Source organism: Nerophis lumbriciformis, linkage group LG19 (assembly GCF_033978685.3).
Source record: "Nerophis lumbriciformis linkage group LG19, RoL_Nlum_v2.1, whole genome shotgun sequence".
Taxonomy (NCBI): Eukaryota; Metazoa; Chordata; class Actinopteri; order Syngnathiformes; family Syngnathidae; genus Nerophis; species Nerophis lumbriciformis.
In genome coordinates, this window is record NC_084566.2 from 21257490 (window position 1) to 21275115 (window position 17626).

The 17626-nt window shown below is 36.2% G+C and overlaps 1 protein-coding gene across 2 annotated transcripts in view; it reads left to right on the forward strand.

Annotated features, from left to right (window-relative positions):
* cacna1eb (calcium channel, voltage-dependent, R type, alpha 1E subunit b) overlaps positions 1–17228 on the forward strand; it is an 87925-nt gene extending 70697 nt beyond the window's left edge. Inside the window, exons 40-45 of one of the 2 annotated variants that reach the window (XM_061979330.2) lie at positions 26–132; positions 216–315; positions 7779–7883; positions 10455–10587; positions 10680–10840; positions 15586–17228. In XM_061979330.2, coding sequence (XP_061835314.2) covers positions 26–132; positions 216–315; positions 7779–7883; positions 10455–10587; positions 10680–10840; positions 15586–16086 — 1107 coding nt within the window. In that variant the 3' untranslated portion in view covers positions 16087–17228. The remainder of the gene's footprint in view (positions 1–25; positions 133–215; positions 316–7778; positions 7884–10454; positions 10588–10679; positions 10841–15585) is intronic. The other variant, XM_072915204.1, reaches the window with a different exon arrangement.
* The last annotated feature ends 398 nt before the right edge of the window (positions 17229–17626 follow it).

Sequence of the window (17626 nt, forward strand, 5' to 3'; positions counted from 1 at the left end):
ATTGGTGGAGAGTGTCTGCGATTAGAAGAGCAACTTGATCTTCAAACGTTTGGATGCGTCCACCCTCCCTGAGGACATACTGTCCAATGCACAACCTCTACCTATGATGGCCCACAGCGCCGGATCGGCCCTGTGCGTTTGTATTTGTACTTAACATTTATTTATGCAGACTTTTCAAGTGTTTATTCACACTTTTGTACGTCCGCCCCACATAGGACAAGGGGAGGTTTTGTGGCCTTAAGTCCCATTTCACCTCAGGAGCTATTTCTGCAGTCCATGAGCTCTGACGCTGATGAGAGTCAGCAGCAGAACCTGGTAAGCAAAGAGCACACCAGTATTCAAATACCGTATGATCGTTGCATTGTTTACACATTGAACAAATTAATTGGGACAAATATCTTATACAATAGGCTACTGTTAGTTAGTTAATTCCACCTAAATCTTAATTTTTTGACTTACCAAGACATTTCCGTGCAAGCTTATGTTACCATTAGTGGTTTAACAGAACATATATATTATTTAAGTGTCTATCATTTTCACAATTACTTCTTATATTGAATAAAAATTGCTCTTAGCTCCAAGCCCTTTGTTTCCGGTGAATAAGGCACATTTAGATGGGTTTGGTATAGAAGAACGCCTTATGTGATAAACACACATGTTCATCTACATCAGTGTTTTGTTAATTTTTTTGTAGTGAAGTACCGCCTATGGGATATTTTAGCGCAGCAAAGTAGAGTCCAGACCGGTGGTAAAGGAATTTCCATACAACGGGAATTACTCATTATTAATCAAATATTTTCATACCTAAATACTTGAAAAAACTGTTTACAACCTTCTAAGTAAGTTGTTTTTTTAAACCAATATAAGAGCCCTTTAAGCATGAAACAACACCCTTTAGTCACCTTTACAGTCTTTTAATCCAATATTGTAATGCTGCCCAATGCAAAAATAAAGACATGTTCTTAAATGAAAATTTTTATTTTTTCACATTTTGTTTCGCTCAGTTACCATACACATACCACAAAAGTTCTGTGCTGTTTATATCTTTGTAAAAGGATTAACATACAAAAAGGGCAGGGCATCATTTTGTCCATTTTATATACGGTATACTGTATTAATCTTAAGCGCCCCCTTCAGTGCCATGTAGTATAGGGCAGAAAAGGCTTGGTTGTCAACTTGTCACACTTCTGGCGTAGTTAATTGCTCATCATCAAAACATCTTTCAATATTCATTCTCACATTAAATTGAAGCCTTGGGTGTTGGTTTGAAATATGCATACTTCTCATTTCCCCAACGCTCTGTAACAAAGAGGTAATAATTTTATATCAAAGACACTCTGACACATTGTGACAACCGACTCTATTGTGAGACGGTGTCACGCTTTATTAGGGTTGGTTGTCATTATGTTAATTTACAGTTTTTTTTCAATCGCTAACAAGTGGTTACCCATACTTCAGATACTTTTTCTAAACTTTTAACAAAGACTCGCTCCTACAAACCACAATTGGCAAAGTGGATCATTTTCTTCTCAAAAACACTATTGTTAAATATATACTATTTTTTCATTTCAAAAACACTGAAAATCTGACTCAAAATGAAATGATTCTGTCAAAGAATAACACTTTTTTTCACTTCACAATGTACATACAGTCAATCAAAGTACACCAGGTTTCAAAATACTGGCTATTGTTGACATTACAAAAACTGCAGAGACTTTTATGTTTCAGTGTTACATGCATGTGCATGCAAAACGTACAATCCACCATTTTTAAACTAAGTGTATTGGTTGGGAACGGTATGTCCACATGTAATGTTCACAGTAAAAGGCAAATGTTTTTTTTTTCCTTTACTGTTTACTACAGGAGGTACAGTAGGAATAGACAAAGTTTTACAGCATTGCTTACTGTGAACAAAATATCCATGAAACACACAACAGCATTCTGAACAAAAAAACAACAGCAAAACATATGTTACTTTATGGCCTTATTGGCATGTCAAGTGAGAATAGAAACAATACATGTAAAATGCAATACTGTTCTTATTTGTTGGTTTGTTGAAAGATGCTCGTAATGGAGGCAACCGTTGACCGCCTCAAATTGGGCTGCACTCTTTTATTAGCCTCTCTTAGGGAAAGATCGTGGTTGATTACATGGTCATTGATAATGGCACCAATTTCATCACTGACTACTGTTCTTGCAGCCCTTGGAATGCCACCACCAAACATTCTTACTCCTCTACCTTGCTCTTTCCTTGGGCCTTCCCCCTGGGCCCCTTGCTGTTGTTACCCTTCCATGTCCAGACATTACGGTGTCTTTTTCTGTTTCTGATTCCAAAAACATCACTCCTCAAAGTCCTCTAGACCAGTGGTTCTCAACCTTTTTTGTACCCCCTGTGAATTTTTTTTAAATTCAAGTACCCCCTAATCAGAGCAAAGCATTTTTGGTTGAAAAAAAGAGATAAAGAAGTAAAATACAGCACTATGTCATCAGTTTCTGATTCATTAAATTGTATAACAGTGCAAAATGTTGCTCATTTGTAGTGGTCTTTCTTGAACTATTTGGAAAAAAAGATATAAAAATAACTAAAAACTTGTTGAAAAATAAACAAGTGATTCAATTATAAATAAAGGTTTCTACACATAGAAGTAATCATCAACTTAAAGTGCCCTCTTTGGGGATTGTAATAGAGATCCATCTGGATTCATGAACTTAATTCTAAACATTTCTTCACAAAAAAAGAAATCTTTAACATCAATATTTATGGAACATGTCCACAAAAAATCTAGCTGTCAACACTGAATATTGCATTGTTGCATTGTAATGAATGGAATAGCCTACTTGATTTGATGTTCAGTCTATGAACTTACATTTATATTTTGTTGAAGTATTATTCAATAAATATATTTATAAAGGATTTTTGAATTGCTATTTTTTTAGAATATTTTTTAAAAATCTCACGTACCCCTTGGCATACCTTCAAGTACCCCCAGGGGTACGCGTACCCCCATTTGAGAACCACTGCTCTAGACCACTGACTGCCACTTAGTCCAAACGAGACTGGAATTAGCTGTGGCTGGCCCAATTTACCCATCATAAATTAGCTGTGTGTCAATGATTCGATTGTTTATTATCAGCTGAAACATATTGTTTTTGAACTGATATCATTTAGGGGTGTAAAAATTAATCAGTACAAACCAATAACCGATTTTCACTATAGAGATATGAATACATCGTTTGGCGAGCCTCTAGGTCAATCTATTTATAGTATGGATCGGTCTCTGCCCGGTTGGAAAGTCATGAATCGGTTGCTTCTAGATCTACTACAAAATATGGCCGCTCTAATCTTGCGAGATTTCTGTAATGGCGTAATACGAGAGTACCCTTCTTGTTTGAGAATGACGACGCAGAAACATGTTAGAAAGCACTGAAATAGTTTACAAACAATGCAGAAGCAGAAGTTTTAATACTATAGGTTTGGAATATTGTTTTTGCTATTGTCGGATGTTGTGTGTTAACATTTGTACATAATACGAAAACAATCCATATTTTTGTTGCAAGATATAGCTTGTCTCTTAAAAAAATGTAAACATTGTGGAATGTGTTAACTCACTGGAAATTGCGTGAAAACGACATGTAATGCGTGAATGGTTTGGCCACAAAATACCGATGCTGTGCTAATTGTGTTTAGAGTTTTGGAAATGCGACAATTGTTTAGAAAAACGCTAGTTAGTGACTGAAAAAAAAACCAGTTATGGCAGAAAACAGAACAACATTTGAAAGTTGAATTGCATTGACAATAGGGCTGCATTCGTCTAATATTTTAGTCATCAAGTAATAAATAAATAAAACTAATCTATTTAATTAAAAACTTTATAGCGTATTTTAGGGCAAATAGTTGAAATAAACGACAATTTTTCTGCTTCCCATAACTGTCACTTTTTTCTAATACAGTAAATGCACATCCTCAAAACTGAGATTGCCCTTTTAATATGTGAGCATTATGCATTTTTATCTTCTTTTTTTTTAACTCTGCTGTTTGCTGCCGCACATGTCATGGCACCCTCACACCAACACACTCATGAGCGGCCGTGTTGAAATTATGTCTGCATATTTAATGTTCTGGGCACTCCATGTGGTCTGTATTTTATCCATTTGTATTAGTTACAACCATTAAACGATTAATCTAAGCAACAGAATACAAATCAAAGCTTTTTTTCCATTTGATTAATCGTTGCAGCTGTAATTAACAAGTTGACAAATACACAAAATGAGCGTGAAACATGAACATGAAACATATTTAGACCAGCATGCTTTGCATACCTACATAAAGAACAAAACAAACACAGTGATTGGAAATCTTGGGTCTGCGTATAACATTTGAGAAGTGAATGTGACGGGACCAACTCCAACTGGATCGTATTATTAGCATCAAGGCTAGCAATTAAATTAGCTAGCTGATAATCTAGATGATGGCTTTCACATCACACTTTCTAAGGACAAAAAGTGTTTTGTTAGAGAGCCAGTGTGTAAAAATTCTAGAGGAAAAATACAGAGGAGCCAAATATTTACAATTCAACAGGAAAAACACAAAAAGTCCTCTCACCTCAACTTTGTCTTACTCTAGAGAAGAATGTCCCCATTCCATAAATTTCCATATCTCAATTTGAGAGATAGCGCCCTCTGGTGGTGAGATACAATGAATGTGACAACCAACCACGCTCTATACTAGTGCCACCATTTAAATGTGAACTGCAATTTTTTTTATTTTGCCTATCGTTCACAATCATTATGGGAGACAAGAAGACAGATGTATTTTTGTTATGCATTCCAAGTTGTAAATAAACGTAAATAAAAGTCCGCTTATACTGGAGTCAATGGAAAGTCCTCCAGTTCGCCCATTAAGGCTTAAATAACCATCTAAAAACAGCCAACAATATGACATTTACATTTCGTCACTGTGTTGGTGACGAACCCCAAGATGCAGAGAAGGCAGGATTGGTGCAGGAAAACATGATTTAATGTCCAAAATAAGAAGGTAAAACACAAACCAGGAACTAGGCGACAGGAAACAGGATACCTGGAAACAGGAACTAGGAACAAAAAGGACAGCACGCTGCAAACAGCTACAGGTACAGCTTCAACAACAGGTAGTAGCACGACAGGTAGTAGCTCTAACGACAATCACATCGACAATCAATACTCCAGTACTGACTGGAGGTCAAAGCAGGTCTAAATAGCAGCTGGCTGATTGACACCAGGTGTGGCCAGGTGCCAATCAGCCGCAGCTGAGGGGTACAGCGCTTAGGGAGACTAGCAGGAAACTGAACCAAAATAAGAGTGCTTACAGGAAATAAAGACAGAGGGAAAACCAAAACATAACTAAACTGTCAGTGACAAACCTGACAGTATTAGTGATATTGTTATTATAAGCGCTAACGCAGACAAACTATTTATAGTGACGCCGTGATCACGGAGAGTTTACTGGCTTGTGTTTTGATTGATTGATTGATTGAGACTTTTATTGGTAGATTGCACAGTATTCCGTACAATTGACCACTAAATGGTAACATCCGAATAAGTTTTTCAACTTGTTTAAGTCGGGGTCCACGTTAATCAATTCATGGTTGTATTGACATCATGGTGACCTGGTTTCTCGCCTCGGAGCTGATGACATTTATTCTAGATAATGACTCTTAATTTGATAGTAGAAGGATGAGGACATAATCCGAAAAGATGGTCAACTTTCGAATCCAATTAAGATCCGACGAGAAAGGCATGAAAAGATTTTTGGTTCCAGACCCCTTTTTTCTTTTCGAGGATTATGAGGCATTCTTCATCTAAACGGGAATATATTGATTTGATTTGATTTGATTTATATTAACATACTAACAGTCGGCATCCTAATGACAGCAGACATTGTACAGTAAGTGATGTTTTATTATGTTTGTTGGGTCCCATGAAGTCTGGAGTGAGTGATGTGATATCAGTGATGTTGGCAAAAGAAAAAGCCAGCGTTGTGATGCGTTTGTGAAATGAATGGGCCGCTGTGTACTTAAAATGAGCTCAATATGTACATTTAACATCCTATTAACTTATTATAAATGTGCTTGTTCATACATTATGTATGTATGTATGTATGTGTGTATATATATATATATATATATATATATATATATATATATATATATATATATATATATATATATATATATTTATATATATATATATACACAGGCCAAAACACACTTTTTCATTCAATGCGTTTTCTTTATTTTCATGACTATTTAGATTGTAGATTGTCACTGAAGACATCAAAACTATGAATGAACACATGTGGAGTTATGTACTTAACAAAAAAAGGTGAAATAACTGAAAACATGTTTTATATTCTAGTTCCTTCAAAATAGTCACCCTTTGCTCTGATTTCTGCTTTGCTCACTCTGGGCATTCTCTCGATGAGCTTCAAGCACACCTGTGAAGTGAAAACCTCTTGAAGCTCATCGAGAGAACGCCAAAAGTGTGCAAAGCAGTAATCAGAGCAAAGGGTGGCTATTTTGAAGAAACTAGAATATAAAACATGTTTTCAGTTATTTCACCTTTTTTTGTTAAGTACATAACTCCACATGTGTTCATTTATAGTTTTGATGCCTTCAGTGACAATCTACAATGTAAATAGTCATGAAAATAAAGAAAACACATTGAATAAGAAGGTGTGTTCAAACTTTTGGCCTACATATAGGCAGAAAAGAGTGACTTTCATAGGCTCCAATGTAAGCAAACTTTTGCTCGCATTTATTAACTCGTTAGAATACATTAAAAACAAACAAGTGTGGTTGTCTTAGGTAATGATTGTGAATGATCCCGTTTAACAGTTCCCAATATCTTGTTAAAAGTCTTCCAAAAAAAGTGTAAAAGGTCACATTTGGAGTGGTTTAATTGCCCTTATTGTCGAGGCAATGTGTCCAATCATTTTGTTCATAAAAAGGCATATCAAACACATGATTATTACATACTTGTTATTCCTTGTCCTTCCCAAACGACGGTCTCAGTTCCTAGCAGAAGACGGGTAATTGTCTTTTTAGACAAGGCTGTGTGTGTTTTGTCTGGACCCTTTAGTGGGTTGTCAGTGTTCGCCCAAAATGTTCAAGCAGTTTGGTTGGTTGTTTGATTGGTGGGTTGAAGTTTATTTTGAACTTGTATGCAATTTCAACATGACACATCACATATTTCACATGCTTTGTAGAACAGTTTTAATCTGAGCTGTTAGAAAGTGATGGCAGAGATATTTAAGTGTTTTTACACAGTTTTAATGTTCAACATCTCATGAGCTATGAATGTATCAGCTGAGACTTCTTTTCCATGATTATGCAAACCTAATGTGGTGAGGAAGAGCAGGCCGAAAACAGCAACATTCATAACAATGTATTTTTTTAACCATAAATGCAACAGCAGGTAAAAAAAACAGCGTAGGAAACATTTCCCTGTTACAAATCAACTGTCTGCCACCATTTTTAAGTGTTCTCAATAGAGGAGCGTGTGTTTTTTTTGTGTGGTTCCCAAGTTGTGAGCAATCATGTCCCTCCAAGAAGGAGTCCGTCTTTCCCTCATGTGACTTGTCTTTTTCTGGCTTGTCTCACAAAATGAGTCTTGTTGTCAACTTGTCTGTATTTGGCCTGGAGTCTGGCAATGGCCGTAACAGATTTACAGGCCCACGAAGGCGAGGATGAGCCTGATTTGTCTCCTACTCTTGCCTTGCATCTCTGTCTTTGCTCACCCAGGTGGGAGAGCGCCATTGGGGGATTGTGGCCCCACTCGATGTTCCGCTAGGGAGGGGCCTGTGTGTGCGGGCCTCCTCCGTGCCCCGCCTGGCTTTAGGGTGGCAGGTACTCACTTCCTGCATGACTCTTGCCTCTTGTGCTGGCGACTCACCTTCTCCAGTGGCTGCATGACTCCTCATGACAAAAGTCGGCGCAACCTTTTGGTTGCGATGTTTTGGGAAGCTTAAAACTTGGATTCTTGGATGTTCAGAGGTAGCTGCAGGGTTTCCACGGAGGCTTGGAGTAGAACTGCCTTGACTGTTTTCAAGGTCTGAAAAGTGGTTGAATTCTGATGAGAGTGCTTGAAATTATGAACCTTTTCTTTTACAGTAACTAGATAGAGCATAAACATGCACATACTGTAAATGATGTGTTTCTAATTTACAGTACAGGCCAAAGGTTTAGACACACCTTCTCATTCAATGAGTTTTCTTTATCTTCATGACTATTTACATTGTAGATTGTCACTGAACTCATCAAAACTATGAATGGACACTTGTAGAGTTATGTACTTAACAAAAAAAGGTGAAATGACTGAAAACATATTTTATATTCTAGTTTCTTCAAAATAGCCACCCTTTGCTCTGATTACTGCTTTGCACACTCTTGGCATTCTCTCGATGAGCTTCAAGTACACCTGTGAAGTGAAAAAAAACATTTCAGGTGACTACTTCTTGAAGCTCATCAAAAGAATGCCAAGAGTGTGCGAAAAAGTAATCAGATCAAAGGGTGGCTATTTTGAAGAAACTAGAATATAAAACATGTTTTCAGTTATTTCACCTTTTTTTGTTAAGTACATAACTCCACATGTGTTAATTCTTAGTTTTGATGCCTTCAGTGACAATCATGAAAATAGTCATGAAAATAAAGAAAACACATTGAATGAGAAGGTGTGTCCAAAATTTTGGCCTGTACTGTCTATCAAACATCTTGTTTTTTGGAAGAGGGGATTCCAATGTGTGGCCTATAGCTCAAAAAATAGAATATTCATAACATTAAAATAAACATAATACATTATGAATGTTTGCATTTTTAATATTTGAACAAGATAATGCAATAACAATAGTACGGTGGTATCCCAATTTAAGAGTGTTTTGAGATAGAGCTGTCTCTCAGCTAAGTGTTATGCTTTAAGTTGCAAGCTAAAATTTGAGTTTCAAGCATCCCTGCCATGAGTTGCTGCAAAAAATATCACAGTGAACCCCATAAGATTTGACTTGCTATAGCAGTAATTGCAGTTGTTAGTAGTACATTCTATTGTTTTTTATATCAAATTTATTATGTAGAAGTTTTTTTAAAGAAATGTTAAATGTTAAAATGGTGCTGTTTTGAGAGGCCAAGCACCAATTAAAGTGATCTTAATTAATTCCAATGGGAGACCTTGATTTGAGATACAAGTGTTTTGAGTTGAGCTCATAAATTGAGGTAATACTGTAGTTATTAACAGCTTAGCACAGCTTGACGTGATCTTGAATGGTTTTGTATGTTTGGTATAATAAATAAAGAAAAGAAAATTAAGAAAAAGTGAATAATATTATAGTGGCCCTTGCATTCTTTATTTTTTCTCTATGTGGCCCCCAGCAGAAACATTTAGAGTTTGTGGGTGTTCTTTAAATGTGCCGTCAAATTATTATTTTCTTAAATCAGATTAGTCACACTTTAGAATTTGAATTAATCATTATTAATCACAGGTTAGCACATTTGCATAATTTAAATTATTCCCAAGATTTGGAAAAAAAATTCTACTTTATTCTAAGAAAGTCATTAAGGAACAGTTTATTTGTTTTACATAAATGCATGTCATTTATTTGCTCAAAACTTGCTAACAGTTTTTTTTAAGTTCCAATCGGAGTGCATTTTGAAGTGAATATAGCCAGCGAGCACACCAGTCAGGGTCTCCTTACGCATCTTTGCACTGACATATGCATTGACCTGATCACTGACCGTATAACAACCTTTTAGGTAACCATCCGCAGTTAACGTAAAGGAGCATGTGCGGTCAAAATAGATTGTGTGATTATGCAATACTTTTTTGTGAGGTAACACATTATTTTTTTACATCCCTAATACATAAATAAGTACTTTCTTGCAGAAAAAGCTGAATTTAAAAAAATTATGAAAACTATTTTAAAATAATCATTCCATATGACTAAATAAGTAGGTTTTTAGATAGTGAAATAAAATTCATGAAAATATAATAAAATGTTGTATATCATAATTTAACAAAACATTTTTTTAAAGCAAAAATTTCAATTATCTTTCGTGACAGTCAAAAGTTTGTAAAAAGTTTCTCCTGCAACAGAATGCAGAATTGTCTTTAACTATTTGACTGGTTCTGTATGTGTATACAGTATAACTTTTCCTTTCAAAGCAATTTGCTCACTAGTTTATTTTGAGAACGTACAGTACATATTCAGACAAATATTTTATTTGGCACCGCTATAGAATGTTTGAAAATTGTTGTTGGGAATCTTTTAAACGATTTTGGCAGGATTTTTTCACTGTTTAACTGCTTGTGAGTGTTTGAGTTTGACCAGAGAAAAGGTGCATGATCTCACCACTAAACTATGCATGCAGATGAATGGTCCCTAACCCAAATGATCCGTTTGTAACCTGTGTATTTGCAAATGTTTGCAGACGGAAGCTGCCAGCGGATCATTGAAGCGTTCCGCCTCCACTGTGGCGGACAACCAGGTCAATGGTCTTTGGCAAGAGGAGAAAAGTCCGCAGAGGTTTTATCGACCACGCCACAAAAGCTACAAAGCTGCAGGTCAGCCATGCTGTTGTCGTGACATCATCGTGTCGTGCATCATCTATCCCATATTTGATTGACCGTTTTTCCCTGTTTTGCCATGGATTTAGTGTCTCGGTCAGAGCACTGGCAGCAAGGCGACAGAGAGAGAGGTCGATCCAAGGAGCGCTGCCACCTTCTGTCTCCAGACACGTCCCGTTGCAACTCTGAAGAACGAGGCCTGCAGCCGTCACGCTCCTCAAGTGTGGAGAGGACACGGCCTCACAAGCAGGTATACAAGACATGTGCATACTTCAAAAAGAACACAAGTATTGGGACACCTGGGGCCTCATTTATAAAACTGCGTGAACTCCCAACGTAAAAGATTACGTAAGCAAAAATCTCAGAATGTACGTGCGCAGGAAAAAACAAAACACTCTTCTCATTATAAATCACACCTACAAGTTAATGGTGTGCATAAAAGTTCCTCCTGGTGTCCTCCCACAATCATCCATAAATGTACATGCTAATTAGATTATGAATATTATGACTATTAGGGATGTCCGATAATGACTTTTTGCCAATATCCGATATTCCGAAATTGTCCAACTCTTTAATTACCGATACCGATATCAACCGATACCAACAGATATATGCAGTCGTGGAATTAACACATTATTATGCCTAATTTGGACAACCAGGTATGGTGAAGATAAGGTACTTTTTAAAAATAATAATGAAATAAGATAAATAAATTAAAAACATTTTCTTGAATAAAAAAGAAAGTAAAACAATATAAAAACAGTTACATAGAAACTAGTAATGAATGAAAATCAGTAAAATTAACTGTTAAAGGTAAGTACTATTAGTGGACGAGCAGCATGCACAATCATGTGTGCTTACGGACTGTATCCCTTGCAGACTGTATTGATATATAATGTAGGAACCAGAATATTAATAACAGAAAGAAACAACCCTTTTGTGTGAATGAGTATGAAGGAGTGTAAATGTGGGAGGGAGTTTTTTTGGGTTGGTGCCCTAATTGTAAGTGTATCTTGTGTTTTTTATGTTGATTTAATAAAAAAAAAAGGAAGAAAAAAAACATACCGATAATAAAAAAAAAACGATACCGATAATTTCCGATATTACATTTTAACGCATTTATTGGACATCCCTAATTACTATGGATCGCATGTTAGACTGTCAATTAAAGAAGATGGACATGGCAACTCCAAAGCAGATGGCGATATTTTCGGATTGGTGCTTATTACGCCAAGCAACGTAACAGGATTATTTTTGGAGGGCTATAAGTTACGTCACATCTGTCAGGACTGGGTCAAAAATAGGACTCAGATGCAGAGGTGGGGATTAATTATTTATTATTTTGAAAAGTTCACTTTTCACTTCTTGAGTCAGGGCAATACAACAACGGCTATAAACTTTAACTAGGCGAAAAAGGTTTCACAAAAATGTGAACAAACCGAAAATCACTCCAAAAGGAAGAAACACAAGTATCTATATCTAACTACACTAACGAGGAATATACCATACTTTTTGTAGTATAAGTCGCTCCGGCCGAAAATGCATGATAAAGAAGGAAAAAAACATATAAGTCGCACTGGAGTATAAGTCGCATTTTTGGGGGAAATGTATTCGATAAAACCCAACACCAAGAATAGACATTTGAAAGGCAATTTAAAATAAATAAAGAATAGTGAACAACAGGCTGAATAAGTGTACGTTATATGAGGCATAAATAACCAACTGAGAACGTGCCTGTTATGTTAACGTAACATATTATGGTAAGAGTCATTCAAATAATTATAACATATAGAACGTCGCTCCTGAGTATAAGTCGCACCCCCGGCCGAACTATGAAAAAAATTGCGACTTATAGTCCGAAAAATACGGTAACTATGAAATTTAAACAACAAAAGGCGCTCCAAAAGGAGGGAAAAACAACGGGCTATAAAGCTTTTACGCTGATTCTTACCTAGAGAAATAATTAACAATAGATCACTCAAAAATGAGGAAAAAGAGACAGTAAAAGTAAACTGAACTCACCACTGCGATTTGAAAACTTTACAAATCCAGGATCTGGATAACAAGACGAGACAAGGCTTGGGTATGAGGCTGGAAATGCACGAGAAATTCTGGCACAGAACAAAGGGAGGCGTGTGTTTATAAAACGCATGGGGTAATGGGGAACAGGTGGAAATTAGGGCTGTCCGATAATGGTTTTTGCCGATATCCGATATTCCGATATTGTCCAGCTCTTTAATTACCGATACCGATTTCAACCGATATATGCAGTCGTGGAATTAACACATTATTATGCCTAATTTGGACAACCAGGTATGGTGAAGATAAGGTGCTTTAAAAAAATAAAATAAAAAATAACATAAATAAATTAAAAACATTTTCTTGGATAAAAAAGAAAGTAAAACAATATAAAAACAGTTACATAGAAACTAGTAATTAATGAAAATTAGTAGAATTAACTGTTAAAGGTTAGTACTATTAGTGGACCAGCAGCACGCACAATCATGTGTGCTTACGGACTGTATCCCTTGCAGACTGTATTGATATATATTGATATATAATGTAGGAACCAGAATATTAATAACAGAAAGAAACAACCCTTTTGTGTGAATGAGTGTAAATGGGGGAGGGAGGTTTTTTGAGTTGGTGCACTCATTGTAATTGTATCTTGTGTTTTTTATGTTGATTTAATAAAAAATAAATAAATAAATAAATTGATACCGATAATAAAAAAAACGATACCGATAATTTCCGATATTACATTTTAACGCATTTATCGACATCTCTAGTGGAAACAATCAGGGATGACGTCAGACTGATGACACATAAGGAAGGGCAAGTGACCTGAAACGAGAGGAGAGTTATTTTTCAAACTAAAACATGAAATTCACAAGACACAAAAAAACCAAGACAAGACATCCTCACCGTGGTGTGACAACATCTAATAAAAATAACAATTGGAATGTCAATATTAGACCAATCATAGTGTCCGCTGCACTGTGACTGAGAACTGTTGCTGAGATGAAGGAAAATATTTTCATGTTTTAGCCTTCTGTTTGCCATTTTGCAAATAATGTAATTAATAATTAAAAACAATTTCAAGTAATACAAAGCAGACATATTGTTTTTTGACACAAGTAATAATCATGAGCAATATTTAAAGCTCTTGTGGGCAATTGGCACACATACACGATGGTTTCAATATAATATTGCACAATAGATGTGTTTTTGTACAACTGTTTATCATATACAATTTTGAGAGGTAATAATAACAGAGATTACATAGTGCTTGTGTAAACATTTGCAGTCCAACCGTGTTATAAACTTCCAAATTCTAAATGTATTGATTAAAAAAAATTAACATTTCCTAAATTCATAACAAGGTTTATATTTAATAATCTAATAACAAATACACGTGCGCGACCCGAGGGTCCCTGGTTCAATCCCCACCTAGTACCAACCTCGTCATGTCCGTTGTGTCCTGAGCAAGACACTTCACCCTTGCTCCTGATGGGTGCTGGTTAGCGCCTTGCATGGCAGCTCCCTCCATCAGTGTGTGAATGTGTGTGTGAATGGGTAAATGTGGAAGTAGTGTCAAAGCGCTTTGAGTACCTTGAAGGTAGAAAAGCGCTATACAAGTACAACCCATTTATTTATTTATTTATATACAATACATCAAGAATTAGAGGGAAGCTTATACATTGTGAAATATATTTCCATAAGTATTTTGTAGTGCAGTGTATGTTTTTTATATCAGGAGGAGCAATATTTCATGGTCACACCATCTGGTGTCGCTGATTCCCGTGTCAGAAAACCTTTGCGTGAGCTCTACGCATGGTCAATAGCAGGGGTCCCCAAACTTTTTGACTCCGGGGCCGCATTGGGGTAAAACAATTTGGCTGGGGGCCGCGCTATATATATATATATATATATATATATATATATATATATATATATATATATATATATATATATATATATATATATTATATGTAAATGTGTTTGTGTGTGTATATATGTATATGTATATGTAAATGTGTATATATGTGTGTGTATATATGTATACGTCTATGTCCATGTATATATATATATGTATATTTGTATACATGTGTATATATGTATATGTGTCTATATGTGTGTATGTATATATATATATATATATATATATATATATATATATATATATATATATATATATATATATATATATATATATATATATATATATATATATATTCATATATATATATATATATTCATATATATATATGTATTCATACATATATATTCCTCGCGTACTAATTGACTTAAAGAGCGCACTTGCTGCATGTCACATTATCGATGGTAAAATGCATTTTTAGACAATATGATTTGCCTGAGTGGCAAATAAAAAATAAAAAAAAATACGTAAGGACAAATTAAAAAAAAAATAATACGGTAGAAAATAGACTAGTAAGGACAAATTTTAAAAAAATAATAATAATACAAAAAAATTAAATAAAAAAATACTTTTTTTTTTTTTTTTTTTTTTTAACTGGGGACTTCCCGAGGGCCGGATTTTGGACGCTGGGGGGCCGTAGTTTGGGGACCCCTGGTCAAAAGGGTGCGTGGGAATATGCAACCTTTTCTGCATAGATAATTTTTTTCTATAAATACCAATGTTTGCAGTGAAAGTTATATACATACAGTACACCCCTGTCGATGGAACTTTTTTTGTGTTCAGCAACCTATATAAAAGAGGCCTCTGGTCGTTGCTACAAGTGAAAATTAAAATAAATATACATTACAGAGTGCAGTGCAGCTTCCAACGATCTCGGTAGGATTGAATGATGAGCATTTGACAGGTCAAATTAGTGCTGTGAAGTTCTCCCATGCCAAAATCATCAACGCATACCTTTCCTTGTCTACAACTAGTTGATCAATTAAGAGGTGTTCAATTACTTTGTCCCTTATAGGGTTAAAAATACTGATGGTCATTGTTTATATTGTCCTAAGGGTAACAGCTCAGACAGCTCCGTGCCTTCCACGTCCGAGTCTAGCACCCCTAGTGTGCGCCGGCCCTCATCGCAAACCCCAAACCGCTCTCGCCCTCACATCTCCTATTCCCCCCTGGTGTGCCGTGCCGACCCCTCTATCGGCAAAGACGAGGACGAGCAGGGCAGCCTTGAAAAGGCGCGGCAAGACCAGGCGAGGGACGAAAGCGGGGGCGAGACGGGCCGCCACCCTTCCCCACCTCGCCGCTACCCGTCCGAGCCCTTCCTGGCCTTCCAGGAGGAGGACCACAGTCCGGATCCCACCGGCCCCATGGAGACGTTGACCTTCGAGGCGGCCGTGGCCTGCAGCCTGGGACGCTCAAACACCGTTAGCTCGGCACGCCCTCGCTTGCGGACTGGCTGGCAGGTCCCCAACGGACATTTCCGAAAGCGTCTGGCGCAAACGGCCTCGGTGGTGGGCTGCGACCCGCTCAGCGACACAGAAGAGGATGACAGGTGCTAGGGAAGGAGAAGACGATGACAACGCTGCAATGTACAGTGTTGTCATGGTTACAGTACATTATCACCATGTGTGGACCAGCCCGTAACAACACAAAACACTTCTTCCTGGAATTGTAGTTCAAACAAAACATTTCAAAAAGTCTACTTCCTGCTTTGTACGTGATGATAAAGCACAGTACTTTAAATGTGCAAAAATCTTGGGCCACCACTACATAGTCAAATATAGTTAACAGGATTATGCAAAATACATTTTAAAGAAAAGTTAGGAAGTTTGGCGAGGATCTGGATTATGGTGCAGACATTGAAATGCATCTTCACTGTTGAAATTGCCCACAAGAATCATAGTGATTTGCTATCATGAACCAGGAAGTAGCCTGGTTACTAACAAATATTGATAAACACACGGATTGTGTCTATCTAATTGTGGCCCAAGATTTGCACACTTCTGCACACAAATTAATCAATGCCAATAGATGTTTTTATAAGCAAGGATTATTTTCGCAGGATTGGTGGCTACTCTTTCCTATACGTCTTTGTAAATACATTGTGGTCAATGCATACAAGAAGCTGACACAACGCAATCTTTTCCAGACATATTGACAATTATTAATGCTGCATTTGTTTTTCTACAGTAAGAATAATTGTGCACAAAGTGTAAGTGGCGGGGAGCGTTATTTCTGTTTAATTTATTGTGAGATAAGAATGCACACGTAGAATAATAGAGAGAAATGCTTATTTGTTACTTAAACCAGCATTGTTGCGCAATGATGCCTCCACTAACTCTTGAACCTTTAAACACTTTCTTCTTCGTCATTCCTGTTTGGCTTATTCCGGTCGACACCCTTTACCGATGGAATCCTATCAGGAACACTTCAATTTCCTTGGGCATATTCTATGAACCACTGCAGACAATGACTGTAGGAACGCCATTATGTACATTTACTACGCAAGTAAACATTACTCTTATTACTAACTAATAATGTACAGATGCTGTTTGTATCATTTAGAGTGAATCAATTAAAGGCTGGCAAGCTTTTTAAGTAAATGATTGTTTTTGAATGTGTGTATTTGTTTTAATCGCTGGGACAAGGCCAAATCTGTGAAACTCATATTACCAAAAAAATAACCATGATAGATTAGTATCATGAGTTCCTGGGGGGGGGTTTAAGTGTATAATAACTGTAAATACAAATAAATGTGTCATTAAGTCCACAAACATGTATTTATTGAGCATTGCACAGCATTGTAAAACCATATAAATCATATGTTAATGGAACACAAACACCCAGTCAAATGTTTATTATTCCAGTAAAAATACTATACAGAATTTTAATTTTACATTGCTTTTCCATCAATTGTTTTTTCTAATTAAACATTCCTTACTAACTTTAAGTCAGTTAAAAGCAAAGGGCTGCACGTATAAAAAAAATAGGAATGGGCTTCATAAAAATAAACATCAAAATCTACACATTGAACTAATATTTACTTATTTTCCCACAAACTTGAATGCATCACACCATTACAAGTTCATGTTAATACAA